This window comes from Pleuronectes platessa, chromosome 17 (genome assembly GCF_947347685.1).
Source record: "Pleuronectes platessa chromosome 17, fPlePla1.1, whole genome shotgun sequence".
Taxonomy (NCBI): domain Eukaryota; kingdom Metazoa; phylum Chordata; class Actinopteri; order Pleuronectiformes; family Pleuronectidae; genus Pleuronectes; species Pleuronectes platessa.
This window is the reverse complement of record NC_070642.1, coordinates 18981426-18994619: the sequence shown is the minus strand read 5'-3', so window position 1 is coordinate 18994619 and position 13194 is coordinate 18981426. Positions and strand designations below refer to the sequence as shown.

Genomic DNA, 13194 nt, shown 5'->3' with positions numbered 1-13194 from the left:
GATGGTGGTGTAATGACGTGCAATGACTGACAAGCTGTGCACATGAGCATGGGGGCCGAGGATGTGACCGAGTGGATGTAACATGTCTGAAGGCTTCACTGGTTTTGTCAGACATATACTTTATATAACATGTTAACCATGGACATAATTGGATAAATGTCTTCTTTATTGTATTTGAATCCATATGTTGCTAAATCTATTTAATTTAAAGCCTACAAATCTCATCCTACAACTTTATCTAGTTTCAGATTATCATTATTTTGAACTTTTATGATTGATATCAATGATCAACAGCAGAACACTTTACTTATCAATTACTAGGTCGATCCATTATCTGTTTCTCCTCCTCACTGTGTTCCCACAATGCATAAAGCATCATATTGATATACATTTATCTTTTGTTATCTTGCTTTTGATGAAAATTAAACTGCAATAATTTCTGATATTGCTTTATTGGCCGGCCCTCTTCACCGGGCACTTTACAACAATCTTTAATGTAAAAATAATTGAGAATAAAAAAAGTCTCTACTCCTGCAGATCTTGATTGGCCTCAGTTAAACGTCTCCTCAGTGATGACTCCTGGATTCAATCCAAATGAAATCCTACTTCTACTGAAATGGTCTGAAATGGCCTTTTCTCCTGTTAAAGGAATCCCTCTTATAAACCTGTACTTTGTTGAATAATGCATGTGCCCGACTGAATTACATCTCTTTAGTGTGTGTGCGTTTTGCCACAGGCAGAATAAATTACTAGTAAAAGGAACACTGCTGTAGAGAACTGACTTTGGGGACTTTATCCTTGTTTCAGTGTAACTACACCTGACCTGACCACTGTGTACCTCCTCAGGCTTCAGCTTGATTATGGTGCTGGTGGTTTGCATGATGAGTGGATGGGTTGATCAATGGGCTCATGAATGCATGGATGATTTGACATAGGACAATTAGCAGGACTCGAGTGTGTATACGTCGAGAATCCCAGCTAATTCCGCTGGATATATACGAAATTTAAACTAGGTTTGTGTAGCTCTTATTTTTGTTCCAAGAGCTGTACATTACACGAGCATGTTGTTCATAGCCACATACATATATACATACAGTGGTGATGCCCCCATGGATGCAAGGTGGGTTAACTTGTTATGTATGGTAATTCACAACAAACCAATACAAATCAATGGCCTGCACCAATCATGAGGTAGAGGTCAGCGTCCCGAATAAATAAGAAAGATTTACCTTCTGCAACCGTCACGAGATTGTTATACAGTATTTTTAAAAGAACCCCTCGAGTATTTCCTAGTACCCTGTATTCACAGCTCGTCTAATAAAACAAACGGACATATTGGTCTTTTTGATGATGCTACTTACAAGTAGCTGGGTTTAAAATAACCTTTTTATTGAATGTATCACTAGTTTGAATAAATCTCTCAAAACTTAAAGTTCATTAGGGTCGGGGAGTGTCTACTTTGGCCTGATGGTGGTGTGGTAGAGGAAACGTCAGGGGTTCACTAAAACCTTTATGGGGAAGTGAATATCCATATCTTCAATATGTTGCTCTGCTGCTAATGAGGTCATTAAAGTAGTAGAACCCAATATATCTACAAGTAAAATAGTATATGCAGGATTTTGTGCAGATTGGGTGATTCCCAACTATATATATATAGAGAGAGAGAGAGAATACTTTTCAGTATCCATAACCCACCTCCTTAGAATTAAGAGTATTGTATGAATATTATTGAATAATATTGCTCTAAAAGGGTATTTTTCACGAGTATTAATCCCAGATTCATGATATCAGCTAGAAGCAGCATTGATTTGCGGTGGTTTGAAGAACAAAGCCGTCACGTTGGTCGTGACCTGCCTTGCTGCATGCCGGGACATTTCTAAATAAAGACGCCCGGCCGTGTGCCGTGTACTCCTCGCCCTCCGCTCAAAGAAAACGGATACAATGGTTAAAGCAAGAGGGTGAATCACTACTAGTACCAATGAATCTGAACAAAACTGTAATATTAAAACATAACCAATAAAAACAAACCAAATAAACAATAAAAAAAAACTTCTATGCATGTTTTCAATTGAAGTATATTCCAGTTCGTAGAGATCTTAAGTGGAACATTTGAATATTGTGTCTCGTTGCCAATGCCACAGTGTTTCTAGTGTTAACGTTACACAAGGCAAACATGTGGGACAGTTCTGTTACTTGTGTTCTTTTTGGTTTGTTAAACTCAATATGCAACTTCTGCACAAGCATCATCTTATAAAATCTACTTGAGTCAATGTGGGGAACAGATGAAAACATTTAAATGTATTCAACGTACTCAGTGAGTGGGGACAGTAGCTGCCACTTCATGATGCATCTTATTCTTCTAACGGGTGGAAAATGTGGATGAGTCGGACAAAATGTATGAAAAACTGTATTAACAACAGATATAAAAGAATACAGAATAAAGCGGTTCCCTACCAGACCTACCGTACTCTCTACGCCCCCCAGCTAAGCTACGGACGCCTACAATGGGGGGGAAAAATAGAAAAAGGAAAAAAGAAAAACCAAAATAAAAATATGATAACTCAGTAAAAAAAAGAAAGAAAAAGAAGCAAGGCATAATAGAGAGGAGTCAAAGTAAAAAGACAGTAAGCCAGACCCATGCTGTGTACTTGTTGTGCGTCAGGGTGTGTAGACGACTCACTACGGACATGCTACAAGTCAGTTTCATCTTTGGACGCCATCGTAAAGCTATGACCCCCATTTTTTTGTCATTAAAATTGCCATAAACATAAGCATCATAAACATTTTAATCCATTGTTTTATATCAATTTATGAAAAATACATAAGGCCAATAAAAGTTGTCAAATGAAAAGGAAATTTCACAAGAAACACCACGATAAGCTGAAAAAAAAACAAATCCAAAAAATGTAATAAATATCACATGTCACATTTCATTCGTTGAACAAATTAAGCGTACGCTAACAAATGCCGGCTAAACTGTGGTTCTCAAAAGAATGCTTTAGAACTTTTTGACAAAATTCTGATTCACTGAACAATGCAGTCTGAGATCCCTGAAAGTTGCAATGTGAGTGACGTCGGACAGAGGAACACGTGGATCTCTGTGGAACCGGGAAAATAGCACATGGGTGAGAAAAGGAAGTTCTACTGAAGCAGTGTTAACAGGTTCAGGCGAGATCAGATTCCATGGGGGGGGGGGCACAGTTGTTGCATCAGATCTCTGAATGAAAAAACATTTAAAATGTCGACAAAAACTCAAATTGGGAAGTTGACTTTGTTCTGTTCAGAATTTCTCTCACAAACAGTTATATATTTCATTGCACAAAAATATGGTTGCCTTGTCCAAAAATATCTTTAAATTACCCTTTGTCTGTTTCTTAAGTATTTTTTTTAGGGTAATAGCATTCTTTGATTTTAATATTTAGATCAATATCTGTAATTCTGCTACATCTCAACTTGTTTTGAGGGAAGAGTCATTATTTTCTTTGGGCTAAATGACGGAATGATGACGAAACATTGGGTTTAAATGTATTTATAGTGTTGGGTGAGTTCCCTGGCGTCAATCAGTCACTGGTTCCATTTGATGGAAATTCATTAGGATGTATTTGCAAAGCATTTCCAATTATATTGTCTGTACAAGTTATTAACATTTATTTTTTATGTGTGACGCACTTATGATTGTTCATTTCTTCTGTGTATAATGTTAAAACGAAGCACACGTATGCTACAACATGGCGGAAATCTCAGGAATCTCACCAACAACCCCTCGGACGCTCGTACACCTTGAAGCTAAGATGGGAGCAGTGATAATGACTCGGCTGCTTTGCAGGAAAACACTGAAACTGCCGCTAGTGTCACCCGGGGCTCATGCAAGAAAATAAAATCAAAAACAAAAGGAAAGAGATATTCCATTTTTCGTAAAAAGAGCCGCTGATATTTTTCTGTCAACATCAAAAATCCATTCCTGGCATTGACGACTTGCGTGAAGGCTTAACGTAAAACACCTAATATCCATAACTGTAAATATTCAGATGACCTAAAAATACGACAAATAACATACGACTTGCATAGAATGAATGAAAGTAGATTTGAGACAATGTGATTGGCCGGTCCTCAGCACCTTTAAGTTACTTTGCATTCCCCAAACAATGGGAATAGATGGAAAGTAAGGAACGCCACTGCATTCCCCTCTTAGTCATTCGAAAAGCAAAAATATGAAGACAAGCCTTTTCAAAGTTTTTTCTCTTTTTTTAATATATACTGTATATATATATATGAATTTATATATTAAAACGTTTATAGGCTAAATGTTGTCACAGTCATATGCCTTTCACTGATATTAGTCATGATTTATTCTAACCCGACCTTTGGCTGGTCTGCGATGGAAAAAAACGCAAAATTCTTTTATTTGGGTTTATAACAATTATAAATAGGTTATAAGCTTTTAAAAAAAAATGCTTATTCTGTATTGCAAAGAGTGAAGAATGGCAACAATACAGTTGAGTTTATCCTTTATACTTTTTTTACTCTTTGTACCGAAACATCAGAGTTATGGAGTTGCTGCTAAAATGAGCAGCACGAACTTGCCTTGATTCGGTGTTCCTCTGTAACACCGGTATTAGATTATCAAGGCAAATGAAATCGTTGGCTCGGACTTTTAGCTCAGGTTGGATGAGACACTGTGACAGATGTGTGCAGTGGAGCTACTGCAAAAACCCAAAAAATGAAAATATCTGCCTTTATTCTTTTTTTTTATTTTGTGGCTTTAAATTTGATTCCTTACCTCTGGTACAACCTTTTTTATAAATATCATCTTTTTCAAAAAATGCCACTTTTTTCTGCAAGAACTGTCTTTTGGTCGTGCAAAAGGAGCGAAGTGGATCCACGCTCTCTCTCTCTTTATAAAGTGAAAGCTCTCGCTTCTCCTTTATCACAAGTCCTTGTCGCAAGGTTCACATTTCAGTCAGGGGTCTGATACATACAGGCTTTCCATGCTCCTGTGCTGCAGTGATCATCCACAGATGAGTGATGTCACAACTTGGGAGACGTTTGTCCTCGGCCTCAGTTCCACGGGCCTCCAGATTAACTTTGGTACGCCATGTTGGTGCAACGGGACGAATGGATGAGTGGTGGAGGGAGATGCCGATGGCTAGTGAACGCTTTATGAGTAACAGACAAAATGAGCAATTGGCCAAATATAGCAGGTGATTGAGGGCTCCCCCCCCCCTCCCACAGGAGCCCAGCTAAGCCATCACTAGTGAGGCGGTGTTAGTACATTCAGTGGTACTGCACTGCACCTCTGGGGACACGGTAGAGGCCCCTCAGTGGCTCTGATTGTCTACTTATAGGGACCGATGTTTCTCTGTCGTCTTCCTGCAGTGATGAACCGGCCCAGCATGAAACAAAATCCAGTCTTTACCAGAGAAATGTGGCATTTAAGAAAATGTGCATTTTAGTAGAGTTCAGTCCATATCTCTAAGGACACTTAACCGAAACTGTGAATTCAAATTAGTACTTGTTAAACCTCTAAAAACAAAGTCGGAGGCATTTGGTTATTATCTGATAGCGAATTAGCCTCTAGGGCAGTTTGACAATATTTTGGAGCTTGTAGAGTAGACGGCAGATATCTGGGTCAAGTCTCCATCTTCCGTTCACTGTTCACAGTCCAACTGGCGATTTGTGTTTTACGTCTAATCTCTATTAACATCTATGAACATTAAAAACATTAAAAACCAAAGTCTGCTCAAAGTAGAAATGGAGGCTTCCAGCCCCTGTTTATAGAGATTACTCATGGGATCGGTTGAACACTTTACATTCACAGCGCAGTCACCACTGCACCAAAAACCAAAGGCGAAACACCGGTATGAACCACCAACCTCCTAATGAGGCTCAACGGCGGCTGGATGGCGGACGTGATGAAGGAAATGGCGGCAAACCTCAAAGACTCGGAAAAAGAAAAGTGCTGCGTTTGGTTTAGAACCACAACTCCTGCTTTTACCCCTCTCAGCGCCGGCAACACAGTATGTCTATAACTGCAAACAGTACAAGTATTGAATATAAGTTTCTCTATATACAAAATGGTACATTTATATACATGTACAGGAGTTAGGAACACGAAATGCAGTTTTGTGCAAGAATGAACTGAAGCCGATACATTCATACTTCGTGATCACTGTGAATCCCCCGTTCCCTTCCACATGTTGTTAGACTTTGAAATCACTGTAAACTATTTTTCAGCCGGGGGCCACAGAGCCAGTCGACAGAGCCTCGAGAACAGTGTCATCCATCTAATATTCCAGAGAATTGGGCTTTTAAACGTTGCTATTAGGGCTATAATGAGTTATTGTTAGCACTATCTAATATTTCTTAATTTCTTACAGTAACTTCCTGTTTTTGTAAGCGAGACCTTTTTCAGAAAAAGCCCATTTCAACTGGAACTGGCTGCAAAATGGATGAAGGCCATGGCAGAGGAACGCTTTGATTAGAACAACCAAAAAGGAAATTATATAGATCAATATATTCATAAATAAATTTGTTCATCTTTAAAGCACTCGTTTTAAAAAAAACTAGGGTTTTATAAAGTTATTCACAGTTTTTATTCAGTATTCTCAGGAGGTGCTTAAAAGAACGTTTCTACACTATAGGAGAAACTGGAATGAACATGAGCTTGAGCTTTTCAAATTCATGTGCAGAAACAGGCCCTCATTATTATTCCTCATTCCTCAGCTGACCACGTGGCTGATTCTAGGTCAGTCAGTGACCCTCAGATCTCCAATAGATAATGCTGCACTCGTTGGCACTTGAGGATCTGAACATCAGCCACATTCTCTCTCACATTCTCATGTCACCTCATTCCGGTGTGAGACATAATCATTCTCATTTATTCCATGGCTGAGCAAGACACTTGTTTCTTTAAAGATTGCTTGAACAACATTGTGACCTGTTCAAGAGATGACAGACTCTGTGTCTGCATAGAGTAAAGGGACATCTAACAACAGCACCTCCCTGCCTCTCGTGGTTTGTACCCTGGCTTCCTCGTCTCGTTTCACAGAATGCGTATGGGAATGGTTAGAATGACATAGACAGATATGACATGGGCCCACTGGTGTACTTTCTGCTCCATAGTTCTAGACTGGCGCTTCTGTGGCCACCCGTGTGGGCACCTGAGTCCTGCTGCTTATGGGGCTTTTTTTTTATGATCTCCCAGGGGAAGTCCTCTATTGGAATAGGGCTGGCAGGGCTGCCCGACCCGTCTGGCGTGCTTTCAGGGGTTCCCTCTATGATCTCAATCCGGGGCGGGTCCATGAAATCCATTATGCTGAACGGCGCCGGCTCTGGCTGGCACATCACCGACTTGTCCTCCTTATTCTGTCTAATGGACCAACTGGAGCCTGCTTGGATTCCTATGGACACCCTGTCGTCTGTTTGCGTGGTGCTGTCGCTGCACGGCTCCCGGCACAGAGTCCACATATTGTAGCACTGAGTAAAGTTGAAGAAGTTGCTGTTGAAAGTTTTCAGTTCCCCACAGACGTCCCTACGCAGCTCTGCCAGCTCATAGCGCATTGCCGAGATTTCATCCTTCCACTGCAGGTTGAAGGCAGCGACCATGTTCGCCGACTCCTTAAAGGCCTGAAGGGCCTGAGGGACCGGGGCCTCGGAGGCGGAGACCGGCGAGGCGGAGGGGATCCGGTATGAAGGCGGGGAAGCCGGAGGGACGGAGATGGCTGTTATGGTGGAGCTAGTACTGTGCTGGCTGCGACAGGCCATAGTCTCTCTCTCCAGCCTCTCCAGCTCCGCATAGGCAGAGGAGCTAGCACCGTCATCATCGTCTATCATGTCTTCATTTAGTAAAGAGGTCCCATCCACAATATCATATCCCTCTGGAAGAAAAATATGAATATGCAAACAGAAGGACATTCAACGTGAAAGGAACAGCTGGAGTGTGATTTGATCTGGATTCTCAATCAGAAAGTCAACACATATCTATGGAAAACATACAGTATGTGAGTGGCAAGTAGTTCCAATGACATCATTTCCTGTTTGGTTCTAGCCCACTATGACTAACATGTAAGAGGAATGTTGGTGGAGTTGATAGCATGTGTTTTAAAGTTTCTAATCATGTGGTGTTCAAGTTTAACTATTAACAAAATGTCTTTGAGGGTCAGCGGCTCCTTGCTGAGTGAGTAGAGGAGGATTCACCTAACTGTTGTCATGAGACTCACATACTGTAGACTTTTCACGATGTTTTTAACACTGCCTTCTCAGTCATCTCAAGGCTTCTTTCCATCTTTTCACTGCACAGCACAGCAAAGAGTGGAATTAAACACACCAAATGCATCGATGCTTATCAAATGATGAATCCCATTTTTCCCCGAGAACCCCTATTTCTCAAGAGATATCAAAATGTGACTGGAAAAAACAAATTTGTGCCATTTTGTGCAAAAGAAAAGATGTAAAGGGAGCAGAGGAATCACAACCCACTGGGCCAAGAAGCAGATATGAACCCTATTGAACATATCAGGTCCACGGTGGCAGATTAGACCGTATGAAGAAAGTAACCCGGCGAGGGGAGGGGCTCCCCCCCCTTCAGGGCTGCAACCAGGAAGAGGCTGCAATCCCACAGTCAAACACAGCTGACAGACTCGATGCAAGCGTTTTTTTTTTAAGATGTCAAATTTCCATGGAAAGAAAGAATAGAGTTTACACATGTACAGCAGACAGATGCTGCTCTCACACATGATTGGAGACAGTGGCAATGCGATAACATTCAGAGCTATTTTATGGTTTGGGTTATGAAGACATTGTGACTGCTGCACACTAGAGGATTTTCACATTTAAAGGATTTTAAGCAGACATAACGACTGATCACCTATGTTTAATCTTTTAATCGAGATAACGCACAAACTTGACGATCTAGTAGAAACAAAGGGCGACAAATGCGATTCCAGAAACTTGCATTATCGAGTTAGAATAAAAATAAACATTGAGGCGGACTGCAGCTTGTTGAATTTGTTTGTGTAATGTTTTGCACAAACAGGACAAGAAACATTAAACAAGTACTTAAACTGTTCCACAAGTTTGTCCTCAAAACAAACAGAAGTCTTCTAGGCAGCCTTGTTCTCGCCTTAATTGGCTATTGCATGTTTTTCTTACTAATTGAGTCTCGCTGATGTCAAACCAAAGTCCGGCCGATTATCCTCTAGTGTGCAGCAGGCACAAGTTTGAGAAGTACATATACACTTATAATGTGGTTTAAGAACACTTAAATAGAGACATGTTAAACAACTCACAAAATCCAGTATCACATCATCAATGTCATCAATATTAAGATGCAAAGGTTTTCAGATAAAAATCAGTGTCTGAGGTTTTGTGAGTTGTTTGAAACCGTGTTTGCTACGAGGAAACAAAACGAGGTATTTTCTACCAACTCTATTTTATAAACTCTAAGTGGCTATGGTTTTTTTACTGAGAAGGCAGTGCAAAAACACACATATACATAAATATATGTATGCGTGTCAACATTAAAATACCTGCAACAATCATCACTGATGCCTCCAGTTGTTCTTTCCCCCTGGTTATCCTTCAAGAGATGGATGGTCAAATGGAGAGGGGTTCGCTGCTCGGGATCCTCGCCCCACTCAAGGGCCCACTAGCCTCACACGGGGTTTGGTTCATAACGCTTACAATTCAATTATAAACTAGTATTAAATACTAACTTAACCAACGCGATTCCAGGGAATCAATACTTTATCAATTTTAAGGCAACTACTCCCTCAGAGGAGTGAAAACCAAATGAGAAATATTATTTACAGTAAACTGGGAGGTGACGGTGCCGTGTGAGACTAATCACCATCCACTGAACCCTTCCTCTGGTTTACTTTAACCTTATCTGACATGTTGTGGATAAAGCATCCTGCCGATCTTTGAAATACAACTTCACAACACATTCTACAGTCGTTTGGCCCTTTTAGAGCGGACAGATTTGGAGCAGAGCCCTAAATGAATAGAGTTCAGCAAATAAGACGGTGGGATTGGAGAACACTTCTTTATCCTTCTGTCACAGCGAAGAAATTGCAGATGGAAAAAACCCAAATTGAAGATGAGAGGAATTCCCGAAAAAACAAAAGTCCAGATTGAACCAGAAAACAAAGCCCACAGAATGAGTTAAAAGTGCAAATGTCTCCAATATTCAATTGACAGAAGAGTGTACAAAAACAATTCAAAATCCAGGTCATAGTATATAAAAATGCACGTAATTAAAGAAAAAAGTTTCAATAGGGTTCATAGCTTTACTCTTGCAGGCAAACACCAAATGCACTTAGTGAGGGAGTTACTGCAGAGACTGCTTGCACAAAGAACCTGAAACGTGTCACATTAGGGATTTTATTGCACGTGTTGTGTTGCACAAAACCTTGAAGTCCTTGAATGTCGCATTAAAAAAGTACCAGGTAGTTTAAATTAAGGTGTACACAAAATTCTCTGGTTTCAGAAAAAACAACTGTGAGTTCATGTGTAATTATTACCAATGAAGAAATATCCCAAACAAAATGAACTTCTATTGAAACTTGCCGTTGAAGACCACAATGATTGAGACCAAATAAGTTTTGTTCACAAGGTTGAGTTTCATGCAACACAACACAATACTGCAAGTAAACAAAGGCCAAGTCGAACTGTGGGAGTAAACCATCAGTGGGCAGATCCTTTGTGCAACCAGTGTGTGTGTATGTGTAAGTGTTCTAGTCTTTGGAGATTGTCGACTTACCTTAAATTGGTTACAAGATTTTCGTTTTTTTAATTTTATTTAATGAGTTCAATTGCGAGGTGAGTTGCAAAGCATGTGTTTGTGTGTTGGTGGAGCAGAGCAGGGGGGAGGACAGGCAGAAGGCTTGTCCGGCGTGTCCTCGCAACACAACTGTGTCCAATAACCTGCCGCTCCTCTACCCCTGGCCTAAGTAACTCGCACAACACATATATATAACACCACAGTTTAACATGCTCAGGGTAGGGCCTACTCCTCATAGGCATGCCATGTGTCGTGGCTGTGTTGTGACATTGTGTGCTGTGTGCGTGTGCTGCCATCTGAGTGTTTAGAATGCATCCCCTCCCGCTCGTAGCCCAGTCTGCAGCTCGGCAACACCACAAGTCACCGACCAGAAGCTTGGCTATTGGTGCATGAATCGTGCAAACTAACATACAAGCAAATCCATCTGAACAATCAGGGAGGGGGGGGTATGCAGAGGCAAAAACAAACACACGCACACCAGAGCTTCCAAAGAAAAGGAACTGGGATCATTCAGCCCGGCATCTCTGAAGCTCAAGGGTTCCCCACTGTACATATGTAGGTATGTCAGGTCTGTGCGCATGTATAGGATGTATGAGGATATGTGGTCTAAGCCCTCTCTCAATTAGGGGGGGGATTTTTTTTTACCTGTTGTGGATCTGAGAGTTGAAGTGACAGTGGAGGATGTCATTGAAGGCAAGCAGTCGTCATCTTGGGAATAACCAGCCTGAATTGCACGGAGGTAACTGTGGCTTCGAGTGCGGAACGAACCAGGCAGGTCCAAGGCCTCCATGGCCTGGGATTCTACTTCACTAAAAACGGACTCGCAAACTGACTCAAACTGGCCATTGACCTCAGTCTCACTCACCTGAGAGACAAAAACAGGAATAGCAGTCCTTAATTTTTCCTCTTCCTTTCTCTTTCTCACTTTGATTCTTCCCCTTTGCACAGCAAATATGAAGGAGTGTTAGCATTAGGAAATGCCACTGTCACTTCGGACCTTAAACTGAATAAATGTCAAGATCAAATTAGAGAAAGGGGCAGATGACAACATAAACACAATCAGAAAAAAGTATTTAGTTTGTGTTTCAAAAGCATTTCATTTAACAAACTAGCAAAAACAGATTCAGTTGTGTATTTTTGTAACTTTAGCAAGTAACAATATTGTAAATTCTATACAAGATGAAAACATTTGTTGGTTGTGTATTATTCAAAAGGTGCAATCTACTCAGTTGTGTCATATTCTATGTAACAGTTGCTTTAAAACCCTGTCACAGTTACACACTTATATAAACATCATCTGTTTCTTATGACTTCAGTGTTTAACTTTCTAAATTCTGTTGCAATGAAGGGACGAGTTTCAATATTACTCAAGAACCTTTTTCTATTATTACCATCGTTAAACATCAGCGTTATTAATGATACAATTAGTGTTAGCATAGCTTCTGTTACTCATCCGTACAGAGACCCATTCACTGGTTGTGTCACAGATCTTCTTACTGTAGCAGCCACGTCTTTTGCCACCAGGGCGATCGACAACAGACCCGCACAATTCATCCAACTGTATAGTTTCTTAGCAGGGTTTGAAAAAAGGGGGAGGGAGGTACCTAAAATGGTTGATGTGTGATGTGAGGTTAGACAATGTTAAGTCTCTCTACTTTGAAACATTAGCTGTTGTCCGAGAAGATAAAGATAAAGATAAGCCACCTAACCGGCACGTCACAACAACAGGAACAGTGATAATTGGTTTCCAGCAATCCTCGGGGGGGGGGGATCAGGACACAGGCTCTCCAGATAAACATTTCCTCGTAGCCCTGAACGCTAGAAATACAAACTGTGAACAACATTAGACTGGGACTCAGATGTGGGCTAATGCAACAAATCTGTCCAAAACAACACAAATCACTTGTTTCCTTTGACTTCAGTTAAGACAGGAAAGGCTATGACTACTCAACAATCAGCTGTGGACCTTCAGTATGGACAGCTGGGGGATGTTTGACTGTTTTACCGGGATAGCCTCAACACAAAGCTTCTATCCACGACACATTTGCTCTCGCCGTCTGGTCACGTGTCGCGGTGCCATGCGTGTGTTGGGGACTCACCTGGCTGACGCAGCTAGCCTGACTGAGGGTGCTGACTGCGCGCATGTAGCTCTGGTTGCGAGATCGGAAGGGCGGCGGATGGAAGGAGGCGGGGTCCAGCGTGACACTGGGGTGGGGCCGCATTTCTCTTGTGGTTTGCAAGTGGTAGCCCTGGCTGAACAAGAGCAAGGGGGAGGAAAGAGGGTTTCAGAATAAAAAATCGATCTTTTAATAACTTTTTTATCTCCATCTTGCTGTGATGACACTCAATTTGAAGTTGATCTGATGAAAGCCCTGGTACAAGTACCTCAAAGTAAAAATGTGGAATATGGCCAA

The 13194-nt window shown here is 41.1% G+C and overlaps 1 protein-coding gene across 1 annotated transcript in view; it reads right to left on the bottom strand.

The window, feature by feature from the left end:
• Positions 1 to 13194, bottom strand: part of LOC128460171 (disks large-associated protein 2-like) — a 36708-nt gene that overhangs the window by 10743 nt on the left and 12771 nt on the right. Inside the window, exons 3-4 of the mRNA XM_053445238.1 lie at positions 12880 to 13033; positions 11426 to 11645 (exon numbers count right to left, since the gene is read on the bottom strand). Coding sequence (XP_053301213.1) covers positions 11426 to 11645; positions 12880 to 13033 — 374 coding nt within the window. The remainder of the gene's footprint in view (positions 1 to 11425; positions 11646 to 12879; positions 13034 to 13194) is intronic.